The 13,138-nt window shown below is 32.3% G+C and overlaps 1 protein-coding gene across 1 annotated transcript in view; it reads right to left on the reverse strand.

The window, feature by feature from the left end:
• Csmd3 (CUB and Sushi multiple domains 3) overlaps window positions 1-13,138 on the reverse strand; it is a 1,279,636-nt gene that overhangs the window by 754,042 nt on the left and 512,456 nt on the right. Inside the window, exon 11 of the mRNA XM_012516661.2 lies at window positions 4,389-4,466. Within this exon, the coding sequence (XP_012372115.2) occupies window positions 4,389-4,466 (78 nt within the window). The remainder of the gene's footprint in view (window positions 1-4,388; window positions 4,467-13,138) is intronic.

Consider the following 13,138-nt stretch of genomic DNA (forward strand, 5'->3'; position numbering starts at 1 on the left):
TGAGCTGTGACCCTGTAACAGTCAAATACATTTTATATTTTATTTATTTATTTATTATTTATTTATTTATTTATTTTTGCAGAACCAGGGATTGAACTCAGGCCATTGCCCTTGCCAGGCAAGCATCTATTCTACTGAACCATCTCCCTGGTCACCTCTTGTGAGTTTAAATGTCAAGGTTTTTTTCTGTTTCTTTAGAGGTGCTCATGTCAGTCACTATTTTGAGACATTTTCAATTGAAGTGATTTAAACTGCAGACATCAAAGGGGTATATGTATTTAATACTTATTAGTGATTAAATATTTAAATTAACAAAACAAATTATGTACACACTGTATAATTATTTATTTATTTATTTATTTATTTATTTATTTATTTATTGTTGATATCTTTTTCCATGGCAAGGTGAGATTAAGATATCTGAATGAAGCTGGTCCTCACTTGACCAGCCACTTTCACTGTCGGGTGCCCCTGGACCATGGGGACACATGTATCACCTCTTTGAATGTGAAAAGTAACTGGCAGCCTAACAAGAGTGAGCCCTCCTCAAAATCAAAACATATTGAGGGACTGCACATTTAAAAAAATAATTCTGTGGAAACATCTTACTTCCTTGATCTCTAAGTTTCTTTTATTCCCATTATTGGAAAAATGTGAATTCTTTCTTCCCCACACAACTATAGACAACAGAGGACAGTGAAGAGATTTTAAAAGGGTTTTAAAAGCTTTCTATTTATTTCTTACAATACCGAAGGATCTTTGTTATACATGTTTATTTATTTAGGAATTTTGATTTTCCCTTTTATCTTAAATTATGTCTTAAAATACACTGTAATATTATGGAACATCAACATATAATATTGCTAATATAACCCTGGGTTATTAAGGTTCCTGATTCTGCATAACACATAATCTACTCTAAAGAGAAAATTAAGCATATTCTGACTAAAATTCACCCTGAAATTACATGGTTTAGGTACTTAACTTTCACTTGCCTCATATTTTAAGAATTGGACTTAAATTTTTATTCTTATTTTAAAAAGACCTCACCTCTGTATCTTATTCTTAACATTAACATCATAGCTATAAAGTATGTCAATTAATACTAATAAACTTAATACTCAGCAAAAAAATCTCTTCATCCATTTACGTTCTAAATAAAACTGGCTCCTGTGACTGAGACTACTTTTTCCTCATTCAGGTATTTTCCTTATTCTATCATGGTACTTTCAAGGAATGAATGGATCATATGAATGAATGAAAGTATTGATTTGTAGTAGGAAAGAAAACCATGGCCATTTCTGAGTCTCCCAGTTTATTAATTCCACTTTAATATCCTACAAAGGGCTACTAGGTACACTGAGAGGACTCCTACCCATTATGTTCAACATTTTACAAACATAAAATATACTATAAATTGTATTTTATTTTAATATTTTTATGAATTATATTTTTTTCCTTTCTAGACATTAGAAATTTTGAGGGCATGTTTGACCAACCTATGACTTTTAATAAAAAGAATAAATAAAGAATCCAACATTCAGGCATTGAAACTGAAATCATTAATTGACTTATCCATTTAAACAGCCAAACTCTAACCATTAACATCATTGGAGCTTGTTGAACATCATGTTAATTCATTTCCTAAACTGCACAGATGTCACGGTGGAGAGATTGGCATTGGAAAGTGCGTGTAGTATATCCTCTATGATGATTCTCAGTTCTAGCCTGGCCAATAACAGAGTTGATTGTTTTATAATGTGCATAACCATTTAATTAATTAATTAATTTTATGTATCTAGTACAATGTCTACAGGGTTTCACTACACAGATTGGACTCATAGTGATCCTCCTGTTTTCAGCCTCCCAAGAGCTGGGATTACAGGCGCTCACCACACCCAGTCTCAATGGCCATTTCAAAGCACCCTGGGGTAGGGCCAGCACAGCATGCCGGGAATCGAACCCCTGTCTCTGTGTCTGCCTAACCAGGCACTTAAATCCACTGAGCTATCTGGCCAGGCCAACCATTTTAATTTAAAAGTCTAATATTAGATAATCTGTTTCTTTCCTCCAAGTATTTTATCCCATGTCAAAAAATATCAAGAGATGAAGGGCCAATGCTTATTTGAGAAAAGATGTGTAGAGGTAACAAAAATGGCAGTGGTGTAGCCCTCTCCTACGAACAACTGTGAGACAATTTGTGTCTAAGCCTAGTCACTCAATACTTAAGAAATGAATTATACTAAAATAAATTTAAAGTTATACTGTTTTGCAATCATGAAGTCACTATCAATACTTTGTTTTCATTGATACACAATTATTTATGCATAAAAATAGAGCTGGGCGAAGAGCTCAGTGGCATAAACACCTGCCTGGCAAGTGCAGGGTCCTGAGTTTGATCTCTGTACCAAAAAAATAAATAAATAAATAAATAAATAAAAAAACAAAAATCAAAAGAATTTTAATTCTTTACATGAAAGGTGATGAATTATCCAAAACTTTGTTTAAAACTATTAAGTTATTCCACTTTTTTTACTCAATTTTTACCCCATATTAACATTTTGCAAATATTATTTTCTTTTACCCGCTGATGATGTATGTATATTTCCACATAGGCAATATACTAACAAGTGTAGAAAGTTACATTCACCAAATAATACCTACACAAATCTTAAATATCTCATATCTAATAAATAGACTGCATTTCCCAGAACATCTGAAAATTTGAAACATGGACCATGTCAAATAACTTTGAGTAGAGAAAATCAGAAAAGAGTAAACTCTTCTTATTTCTTATGATTCAGGTTAAAATTCCAAAAGACCTTGAGGAGCTACACAAAATGTTAGAAAAAGAATGTCAAAAGCTTAACTTTTAATTCTACAATCTTTTAAATTTTAATTCATGTTTATGGGACAAAACTTAATCTGTTGGAATCATCGCACCCGAGAATACTTTTCTAAACATAGGCATCTCTTTCCAAGGTATATCAAGATATTTGTCTAAATTATGCCTCCACATTGAAAATTTTCTTAAAAACATACTATTAATCTTGAAATGTATACTTAAGCCTCCCAAAATATGAAGAAAGTTATTATTCAGTAAAATACCTTGAAAATAACTAGCAAGTGCTGTCCAAGGACATAATACCACGGGATTGATGATTTATGTTATCTGGGGGTTTGAGTTTAAGACTCTTGCGTCTCAGTAGCAAAATGTAGCAGCCACATTTTAAAGTTGAAAACAGAAATGTTGATGCCATAGATGCCCAAAATTTGTTTTTTGAAAATTTTTGAAAGAGGACAATTTGAATAATTTATTATTCATGTATACGGGTCAATATGTATGTAGGTAAAACCTTCTTTTAGAAATTAAGAGTAATTTTTTATTACAGAAATTATTATAAAAACCCCATAAAAGGTTTGGAATTGAAGAAAAATAAAGTTAAAAATTCTTTTGTTGACTCGTAAGTAATAGTTGGAGACATATTTCACAATAACGTCTCTCTTCTACTACCTAAACATTTTTTAGAAAGTAGGAGTTATTCCATAAAAGACTTGTTTAAGGGGCTGAGAAGATAGCTCAGTGGAATAAGCACTTGCCTAGCAAGCACATGGGAAGGGGCTGAGTTCAATCCCGGGTTCCACCAAAAAACTAAAAGACTTGTTTAAAAATCTTCTGATATGTATTATGCCCAAACAGTGAGGTAGGTAATTTGTACCAATTACTATTACTTGTCTAACAATTCTATATAACTTTATAAAAATATTAATTCATGCTTAAAAATAAATATTTTAATTTAACTGATCCTTCTAATCTTAGATTATCAAATCAAACACAGGTGATCTAAAGAGCCCTGAATTTGTGAGTAAACCTGTGTATTTAAAAGCTTGAATAAAATAATTAATCTATGAAATAATTACTCAAATACTTAGTGTTTGAATAAATTAATTTAAAACTAAAAGGTCTTTTTTTAAAAAATTGTTATGTCATTAAAAAAGTGTTTCTTGGAAATACTTTTCGGTGAAAACGTTGATATGTAAACCAAAGATTTCTTTAGGAGACCTATTTGAGTAACATCATTTTACCTGACATCCTAGAACTATAAAGCTTGTTATTACCCACAAGAGAAAATACTAGTTTCTGTTCTGAAATTGGAATACATTTTAGCAAAACCAATCTGTGCTTGGGAAATTGCATAGAAATCCATTAACTCCATACACATTTAAATACAATAATACACTGACTACTTCTCATGCAAGTTATATAGATATTAATGCAGTTAATTTAGTAAATGCACAAACAGTTTGATAAAAACGCACACAAGCAACACAGACACCACACACTCCACTCTTGCACTAGAGAAAGTAACAAAAAGGAGTGCACTCACAGAGAGAAAACTTGTGGCTGTTGTCTTTGCCTGGAAACAACTTAAATCCTCTAGATTTAAAATCTATGGCCTTTTTCACTAGTTAAGAAAACAAACAAAAACATGTATCAGGAAATACAATTTGAAATGAAATTCAAGTTAACCAATTTTGTTAGCATGGAATTATGCAAGTTAAAGAAGTTGCTTTTTAAGCCTGATACAGGGCACCGAGAGGAAAATAAAAATATATAAAACAAGATAATCTAGTAGTAAAACACTACTCAGTGTACAAAATGTTTTCACATTACTTATGGAGAAACCTGAATAAATATACAGCTACTTTTAAACTGTGCAAGTTTCATATAAAATCAAAGCTTTAATACTTTCTAATAAACCACATGAACTCACTAAGCTTTATGGAATAAATTGCTCTATAATAACAAATCATGCTGTGGCTTTGGAATAATGGGAAGAATTTAGTGATCTTGGGATTTAAAATAAATTACATACAATTTAGTCTGTTTGAAATATTCAGAAACATTTCAGAAATTGATATACTTGGCAAATTAATACCTTTTAAACCTACAAATAAAATATTTTTCTTCAATTGTAATTGCTTTAGACACTTTGATATCTATCCACAGTGTACTAGAAGTGAATTGCAACTCTTTGGAATCTTGATCCTACTCGTGTACAAGCAAAGCTCTCATGATACTGAATGTCAACGTCATAATATATGATATATTATATTACGGACTATTTTAGATTAAATGTATATCATCTAAGATAAGTTGAAACATAGACATTCAACAGAATAGCCTGAGAAATGATTTTACACATATGAAATATGTTCATCTCTTTTCAAGTAATTTGGAAGAAGACAAAGATGTTTTCTTTTCTTTTGGTATGAATATTTAATTAGTAATATTATATTTTGTACCTAAAATCAAACTCATAACCTCATGGTTGCCAGACAGGCACTCTGACACTGAGTTATATCTCTTGCTTAGTTAATTATAATTGATACAGATTTTAAAAGTAATACTTCAGAAGACTACCCTTATTTAATAACTTATTGATGTAATTGATACCAAATAAAATAAAAATATCTATGTAATTAAAACCTCATTAATGAAAAAAGTGTTACAGAATCTGACCCAATGTTCAAATATTAATATTTTCTTTAAAAAGAGCATGAAAATAAACCAAGTGGTATATTCAGTTTGAACAATTATTGCTTAGAATATTTTGCATATTGATTTTTATCAGGTTTGTAGTGAAGCATAAGGACCTTGAATATAATGCATTTAGATTTTATTCATGCTATAAATCTGCAGAAAGTACAAGTGATTTTTATTTGATATCAATAGTTTTAAACAATTATTTCATTAATTCTACCCAAGGAGTTCGGATTATGGGTAATTTATTGATTTAGAAAGATTTTTAAGTGACTTTTCCCACCAATAATACCTTCAGGAAGATAGAGAGATGAGAGTTTGATAGTCACTGGAATATGTGGGTAGGAACTATTTATAAATACATGTAAGTTAATGAAAGGAAATGATCATTAGAATGAGATCAAGGCCTAATTCTTGGCATTTATTGACTATTTCCTTTGGGACAAGTATTTGTCTTTTTACTTTAGTTCCTTCTCTTTAAATAAGCAGCGAGAGCAAGAGCACAGCTTTGCTCTTTGGTGTCCAGGAGTATTTGTCTGTGACTTCCACTGAGACTACAGGGGTTACTACAACCCACTGAAGCCAAGCTTCTTCTTGTAATTCATCCATAGCCTCATGGTAATCTACATGTAATTCTTGGGAAGTATTCAGCTACTCTCAACTTAATTTTATCACTTGTGAAATTTCCTGCTGCCTCAAAACACTTTCAGCAAATTTTGTCTTTTGTCTTTTGCGCATAGTACTGATTTTTCTATTCCCAACACGAATCATAAGTAGGAATCTACCTCCATTTTTATCTACATTATAAAGCTTGCCATTTTAAGTACTATAAGTGAGTCTGAAGATTTCCTGGCAGCTTTAATTCAAATCTTAAATGCAATAAATAAAATGTTGTATACTCTAAAAATCAAATAGTTGGGCCAGGGAAATGGCTCAGTAGAATAAGCGCTTCCCTGGCAAGCGCAGGAGCCTGAGTTCAATCTCTGGTTCCACCAAAAAATAAAGAAAGAAAGAAAAAGCAAATAGCTTAGGAATATTCTATGGATTAAAGAGTTCATTGTCATAAATAATGCTGCACTGCTATGTGAAGTGTGAATACCATTCATACAGAAATGTGTTATAATAGGATGTCGCCGTGTCTCTCCAATTTATGGAGATGATTATGTTGAGCAACATAAATTGTACTCTGAAGGACGGATTTCACCCCTTTCTCCTAAAGTGATTTTCCTAACACCTAAAAAAGATGATGGGAAAATACACGAACAAATATTATTAGACAAGAAGGGAAGAAACAGAAGTGAGGACATTGTTAGGGTCAGTGACTGGGATCATGAATATGATCCAACTACTTTATAAACATTGAAATCCCACCAAGACTATGTGAAACTGGGGGATGTGGCATAAGGAAGGTAATGAGGAGAGCGGTTGAAGCATGTCCCAGGCATGTACAAATCTACCAAAAGGGAACTCATGAATCAATATATTCAACATGCATTAACAGAAAGGTAGGAAACTGTTATACTAAGACCCATGGGCATTAACTGCCCTCAAAAACGCCCCCTGCCCCTTGCTAGTAATGCACATATCCCACTGTTCATGCTACATTTTGAACAAATTCTGGGAGTCCTTGTTCAAGTGTTTTAGTTGTGCTGTTGTTGCTGCTGCATATGCTGACCTGATTCAAAGGTTTTGCCTGGCTCCACCACTCTGATTTTGGGACAGAGTAAAGAATCCCAGGGTTCTAGATCTGGTGAATAAGTTAGATTTGGACACATAACCATATTTTCTGAGATGGCTCTTCTGTTGCATGGTGCTAGGCAGGAGGGTTCGCTGCATTTTTTTCAAATCACACTTCTAGAAAACTTCTAGTACTGCTTCACAAAGAGGCAAGATAATCCTAGAACTCCAAGAGCCTGAGGCTGAAAATTTGAATCCAGAGTGAGCTGTGTAGGGACTTAGTAAAAACCTGTTCAAAATTAAAATAAAAACAGTTGGGGATCTAGCTCATTGCAAAGGTATTGATTTTAGTTCTTTGTACACACACACACACACACACACACACACACACATGCACGCACGCACACACACAGGTGGCAATAACAGTGGGATAAGTGCATTCCAGGTGAGGGAAAATTTTTGGAGGGACTAATGTCAAGGTTTTTACTATACTTTTTAAAATGTAAAGATTCTTGGCATATTTTGATCAGATCATTTGTTATATGTGGGGCTCGGAAGTTGTACAAGCAGGGAGAGGGCACGATTCTGTACATGCCTACATCTAGGCTGGATTATCTGGCTGCATGAAATGAGGGACAACTTCTGACAATAAAAACAAGTGAATTCTTTCTTCCAAGATGGAATCACTTCAGACAAAGAACATTTTGCTTATTTTCCTCTTCTCATTTTTAGCACCCATATATTAATTTGTTACAAATTTCGAAATATCTACCTGGTTGAAAATAAAAGCTATAAGTCAGGTGTGATGATACACATCTCTATTGTAGACAAAGGCAAGAAGATAGTAAGTCGAAAACCAGTGTAAGAATTTAGCTGTCTCAAAATAAAATAGTCAAGATAAAATTTCAAAAGGACCAGACTAGCTTAATGTGAACTTCCAGTGTTTAATTTCCAGTATCACAAAGTAATGCTAATAGTGTTCTGTAATAACTATCATACAGAAGCAGAGATGGCAATCACGAGATGATCCCCTTTGGAATATAATAGGTATAAATGAGCAATAATATAAATCCCCAAATTCACACACTTTTTAAAGTATAATAAACAGTAAACAAATGGTTTAAATATTTTAGTGAAACACTGTACATTTGTATAAATAAAAATGATGATATTACAAATTATAAGACCAAATTCTAATCCACTCTCCAGAAATTTAGTATCAAATACAGAGCTGCTTCATCTCATGAACATTTCTGTTCAAAAACATAAGCATTGTGCAAAGCTTTGCTTCTGTTTGTGAACTCCGCCTCAGGTGACCATTGTGACCTTGGTCATCTTTCCCAGAAGAGGGAAACAAATTAAGTTCATGAGCTGAGGTACCCCTGAGGGTGCATGTAGCATAATTTACTTCATATAAAAGAAGCACACAGTAAATATGAACATGTCTTCAAAGGAGTGTTTCTAACCACATTTAACTAAGTAAAAAACTAAATGTAAACATTGATATACTTCAATGAAAACGTGACATTAGCAATCTCAGAGTCAAATGTAAGACTGCAATACAGTGTGCTCTTTTATATGGGTCCTAAAGGTTGAGGGGTTATGCATTTTGAGGCTGCTCCTCCACTGTTTACTTAGCTACTCAAGGGAGGAAATATACTTTGCAAGGCTGTATTTTGTTTATAGGTGTTAATATGCATGTACAGTACCTTAGCTCTGGGTCATTTAGCAGAGTGTTCTCTTTCAAATAATTCATTTATTAACCTTGACTAGGAAAAGGTGGAAATGCCAGACTAAAACATTTTCATTTGCAAGCCTGGGCTTACCTACAGCAAATCTACATATGTTCTGATATACTTAGCAGTGAATGCAAGGCTGATTGGCAAACACAGAAAATCAATAAAGTTCATTTCCTTCATCTTCATATGTTTTAATATGCTACATGAATTTACTCATTTTTTATTCCTGCTGCTTTTTGGGTTTACCTTAGGTGTTCTGGCATACTAGACATATTTTAACAAGGGAAAAGCCTGGCGCAAAGAGGAAGTGAGTCAGTGAGGAGGCCCATTTTTGTTCAGTGGGAAAGTTACTCTGTTGCTGTAACTTTCATTAAAGCTAGTTTAGTCCGCCATAGTGTATGAGCAGTGTGGGATTCTCCAGGTCAATTATCTTTCTGTTGTTCTCAAAACGATCTGAATTCAAACTTGCACTTCTAAACTTATGAGAAGAAAATGATTTTAAAGGAATACCAATCATTCATCTAATGTTAATGATAATCAACTCATCAATTGTTTTAAGTGATTTTAAATTAAGTGTGCAAAAATTAGCAATGTGTGTATGTATGTTTAAGATCCTCATTTTGTTCAAATTTCAGTATTTTTTATGAAATAAGTGGCACGTGACTTTCTTTCTTTCTTTCATGAAATAGTCATTTTGAGTTAAAATTGAGAACTCGAGGGCTGGGGGGATATAGCTCAGTGGTCTAAGCACCTGGCTGACAGGAGCAAGGGCCTGGGTTTGATCAGTGGTACCACATGCTGTGCCAGCCCCAGAACTCCAGGTGCGCTGAGCTGGCCACCAAGACCAGGCGTGGTGGCACATGCCTGTAATCTCAGTGCTGGGGAGGCTGAGACAGGATGATTGCTACGAGTCCAAATTGTGTAGCGAGACCTGTACCTCATAAATAAATAAATAAATAAATAGAGATCTTCGACTATCGGGAGACAATAGATTGTGAAGTTTTAGAGTTAGTGTTACTGGTAGTCTCTAATGTAACAAAACTGATTATATTGTATTTATTTGATACAGGGAATTCAAACATGAGTTGGGGGATTAGAAAAGATAACTCAAGTGATTCTTCTATCCCACAGTTTCAATAGTTTAGAGTCAGAAAGTATGTCTTGCTTTAAATTCCTTATTTTAAAATTGATAGGTTTTTCACTATGAAATCTCAAAATCTGCATATTCACAATTTATGCTTCTATCTAATTGGTCTGTATATGTTAAAATTTATAGTTTTCACATTTATCTGTAGAAATGAAACAGATACTTAGAATTGGTCACTTTCGATTTTGTATAGAGATCTCTTCAAAGAAAGGAATATTCTGATAAGAATATCCTGAACCCCTTCTCATAAGCTTTTTAAAATTATACCCTACTGTAACAGTAACTTTGTATTTATAATAGACTTCCAAGTTTATAGTGTTTATTTTGATAAAGTACATAGAAAGTGGCAGTGTGTACATTATAAATCTGAGATTCAATCTAATCATGGTTAATTCTTCTGAAAAAAAAGTAATTTCTCATGAGGAAGAAAATAATGTGTATATTAGTAATTTTTTGACTTATTTCTGCTTCATTTAACATTTATTGAAATGTACAATGATTTTCTCTTTCTTTTGTATTATGTGATATGGCATCTGAATGTGTAATTCCTAGTTCTTATTTTCAACTAATTATATCTCTTTCATTGTACTCAACAAATGAAGTATATTAATGAAATATTTCCTTTTTGCATATTGAAAATAACTATAGTATTTGATTTTGAAAACAAGACATATCTTAGTTTTGACAGTGGATTCATTTACATAGATACTAAAATACACAATCACTGATTAGGTGTTCTAGTACACGTTAAAATAATGTTCAGATATACTATATTTATTGTGGTGTTTCTTTCAATGGAGTAGGAATGGATAGTTTTATCTTCTAGTCCTATGACATAAGACGCATAACTCAATCTCTATGCAGTTCTATGACATTAATTTGGTTACCCTTAACCATCTAGCATTAGAATCTAAACAAAGAAGGAAGGAATGTCTATTTTAATCAGAATTATCATTTCTGTCACTAGGGACAAAAGGATTTAGGGGTCATAAAAGTATTTATCTGTGTTAAGAGGATGGGTCAGATTACATTGTTTTTTAAAGGTGAACAGTAACTCCATGCTCTGGTCATGCATATTTTGTATTTGTTGATAGAAAGACTTATTTGGAACCTGGGGGGCTGAGCCTCATTATCTCTTCTATACAACCCTTTAAAATAAGATATCAAAATGAAAGCCTATATTACTGTGGTGTCTGCTTTATCCTCCTTCATATAAAGTTTACCACTGCCTTAAAATTATAATTTTAAGAAAAAATATTGGCTTCATAAATATTTCTGTTGCCTAATTTTTTAAAAAGTGATCAAGAATGTGTTGCCATTAGGTCATTTTTTCTGGATTTTGCAGAAAGAAATTATACTTGAAAATTCATCAGCACACTATAAGTGGTTCATAAATCAATGTGAAAGTTATTTTGTTTCAAAACATGCTAAAGATAAATGAAGACAAGCCTTGCACGCACAGAAATACTAATGGTCATCAAGAGATAATAAAACCACAGTTGCAACTGAGTAGGTTTAAAAACACAAACACACTGTTTTATATGGACATAGACTTACAAGATCTAAAATATTTTCAAATTCATAATAATGTACTAATTAGGCTTATTAAAGCATTCTGTATTTTAATTTTAATAACTACATCAAATCTTAATGTATTTTCCTTATTAAATACCTCCAGAAATAATAATGCGATATTGATACCCTAAAATGCCTTTGAAATCTTAAAATCCTATTTACATCACCATACCCATTTGTGGTTAGCACTTATTCTTACAATTTGCAGAAGAATAAAATGTTTGTGATATCTAATTTTTAACAAATGAAAATACAGTATATGATTTACCTGTGTACTTAATTTTTATAATTAGCATGTAGCAAGGCTCTCAAAATATTTCTTATTTGTACTACTTTTATTAATAGTTACATTTTAAATAGCCAGTTTAAAGGGCTATTGTAACTGGTACTATATAAGAAAACATTTTTCAGCCATTTTGCATTTTTTTTACTGTGCAGAAATATGCAAATGATCATCTAATTTCCTGAAATTATTACTATAAGTTTTACTTTTTTACACAAAATTAAAAACATCTCCAGATCTCTGACCAAAATAACAACTTTAGTAGCAATGAATAAATATATTTTAAAATATATTCATATTAGGTTATGTGAATATATGGGAGTTACTCAACATACTTTTATATATTTGTGTTTCAGTCACATTTTTCATTTTTCAAAAGATCCTGCAGGCTGTAGGCCTCACCCGTGAGATAAATTCAACCCAGGTTCAAAATCCTTCTAGCTGCTTTAGAACAAACAGTATGTATGAGGTATTCTACTTGGGAAACTTGTGGAACAGACTTCTCAAGGCAATATCATGTTTTATACAAATCATTTCTTAATTTGCACCTGACTTTTAGATTGAATTAACTTTGTTACTCTTCACTGAGGAAATAGTGGACAGGCTAACTTGGTAAAGAGTTATACAATTAATTGTTTGATAAAGATTCTAAATTTAATATATGGGCTTTTTTCCTTCCTAGCAATGGAACAAATTCAGAAATTCACAACACTTGCCTAGATCTTAGCAGATGCACCCGCAATGCTTGGCATAACAGGTCCTGCATTTGTGTGTGCTGTAAAATGTCAGGACTACATGAAAAATGTGGGAATTTTATATTCTCTTCAGGGATTCTTACAATTGGCATAATAAAAGTCACCATATGGAAAAACTTACCATTGATATGGTTAACAGATAGTTTAAACACTTTAGAACTGTCCCAGCCTTTAATTTAATGATGTTCTTCATCCTTAAATTCTGATAGCTTCAAGTTACCTAACTTTCTAAGTTTTCTAATTTAGTACTCAAGTTAAATATTAAGAATCACTACTTTCTGCATTTTCTTGGTCCCTGTTTTGTGCAATATATATTTTTTTTATTTTTACTTTTTGTGATATGTTCTCTTGGACAGAATATATATATATATATCTATGTACATATATTTATGTATATATTATGTATATGTATACATA

This window comes from Octodon degus, unplaced genomic scaffold, assembly GCF_000260255.1.
Source record: "Octodon degus isolate 3935 unplaced genomic scaffold, OctDeg1.0 scaffold00118, whole genome shotgun sequence".
NCBI classification, from domain to species: Eukaryota; Metazoa; Chordata; class Mammalia; order Rodentia; family Octodontidae; genus Octodon; species Octodon degus.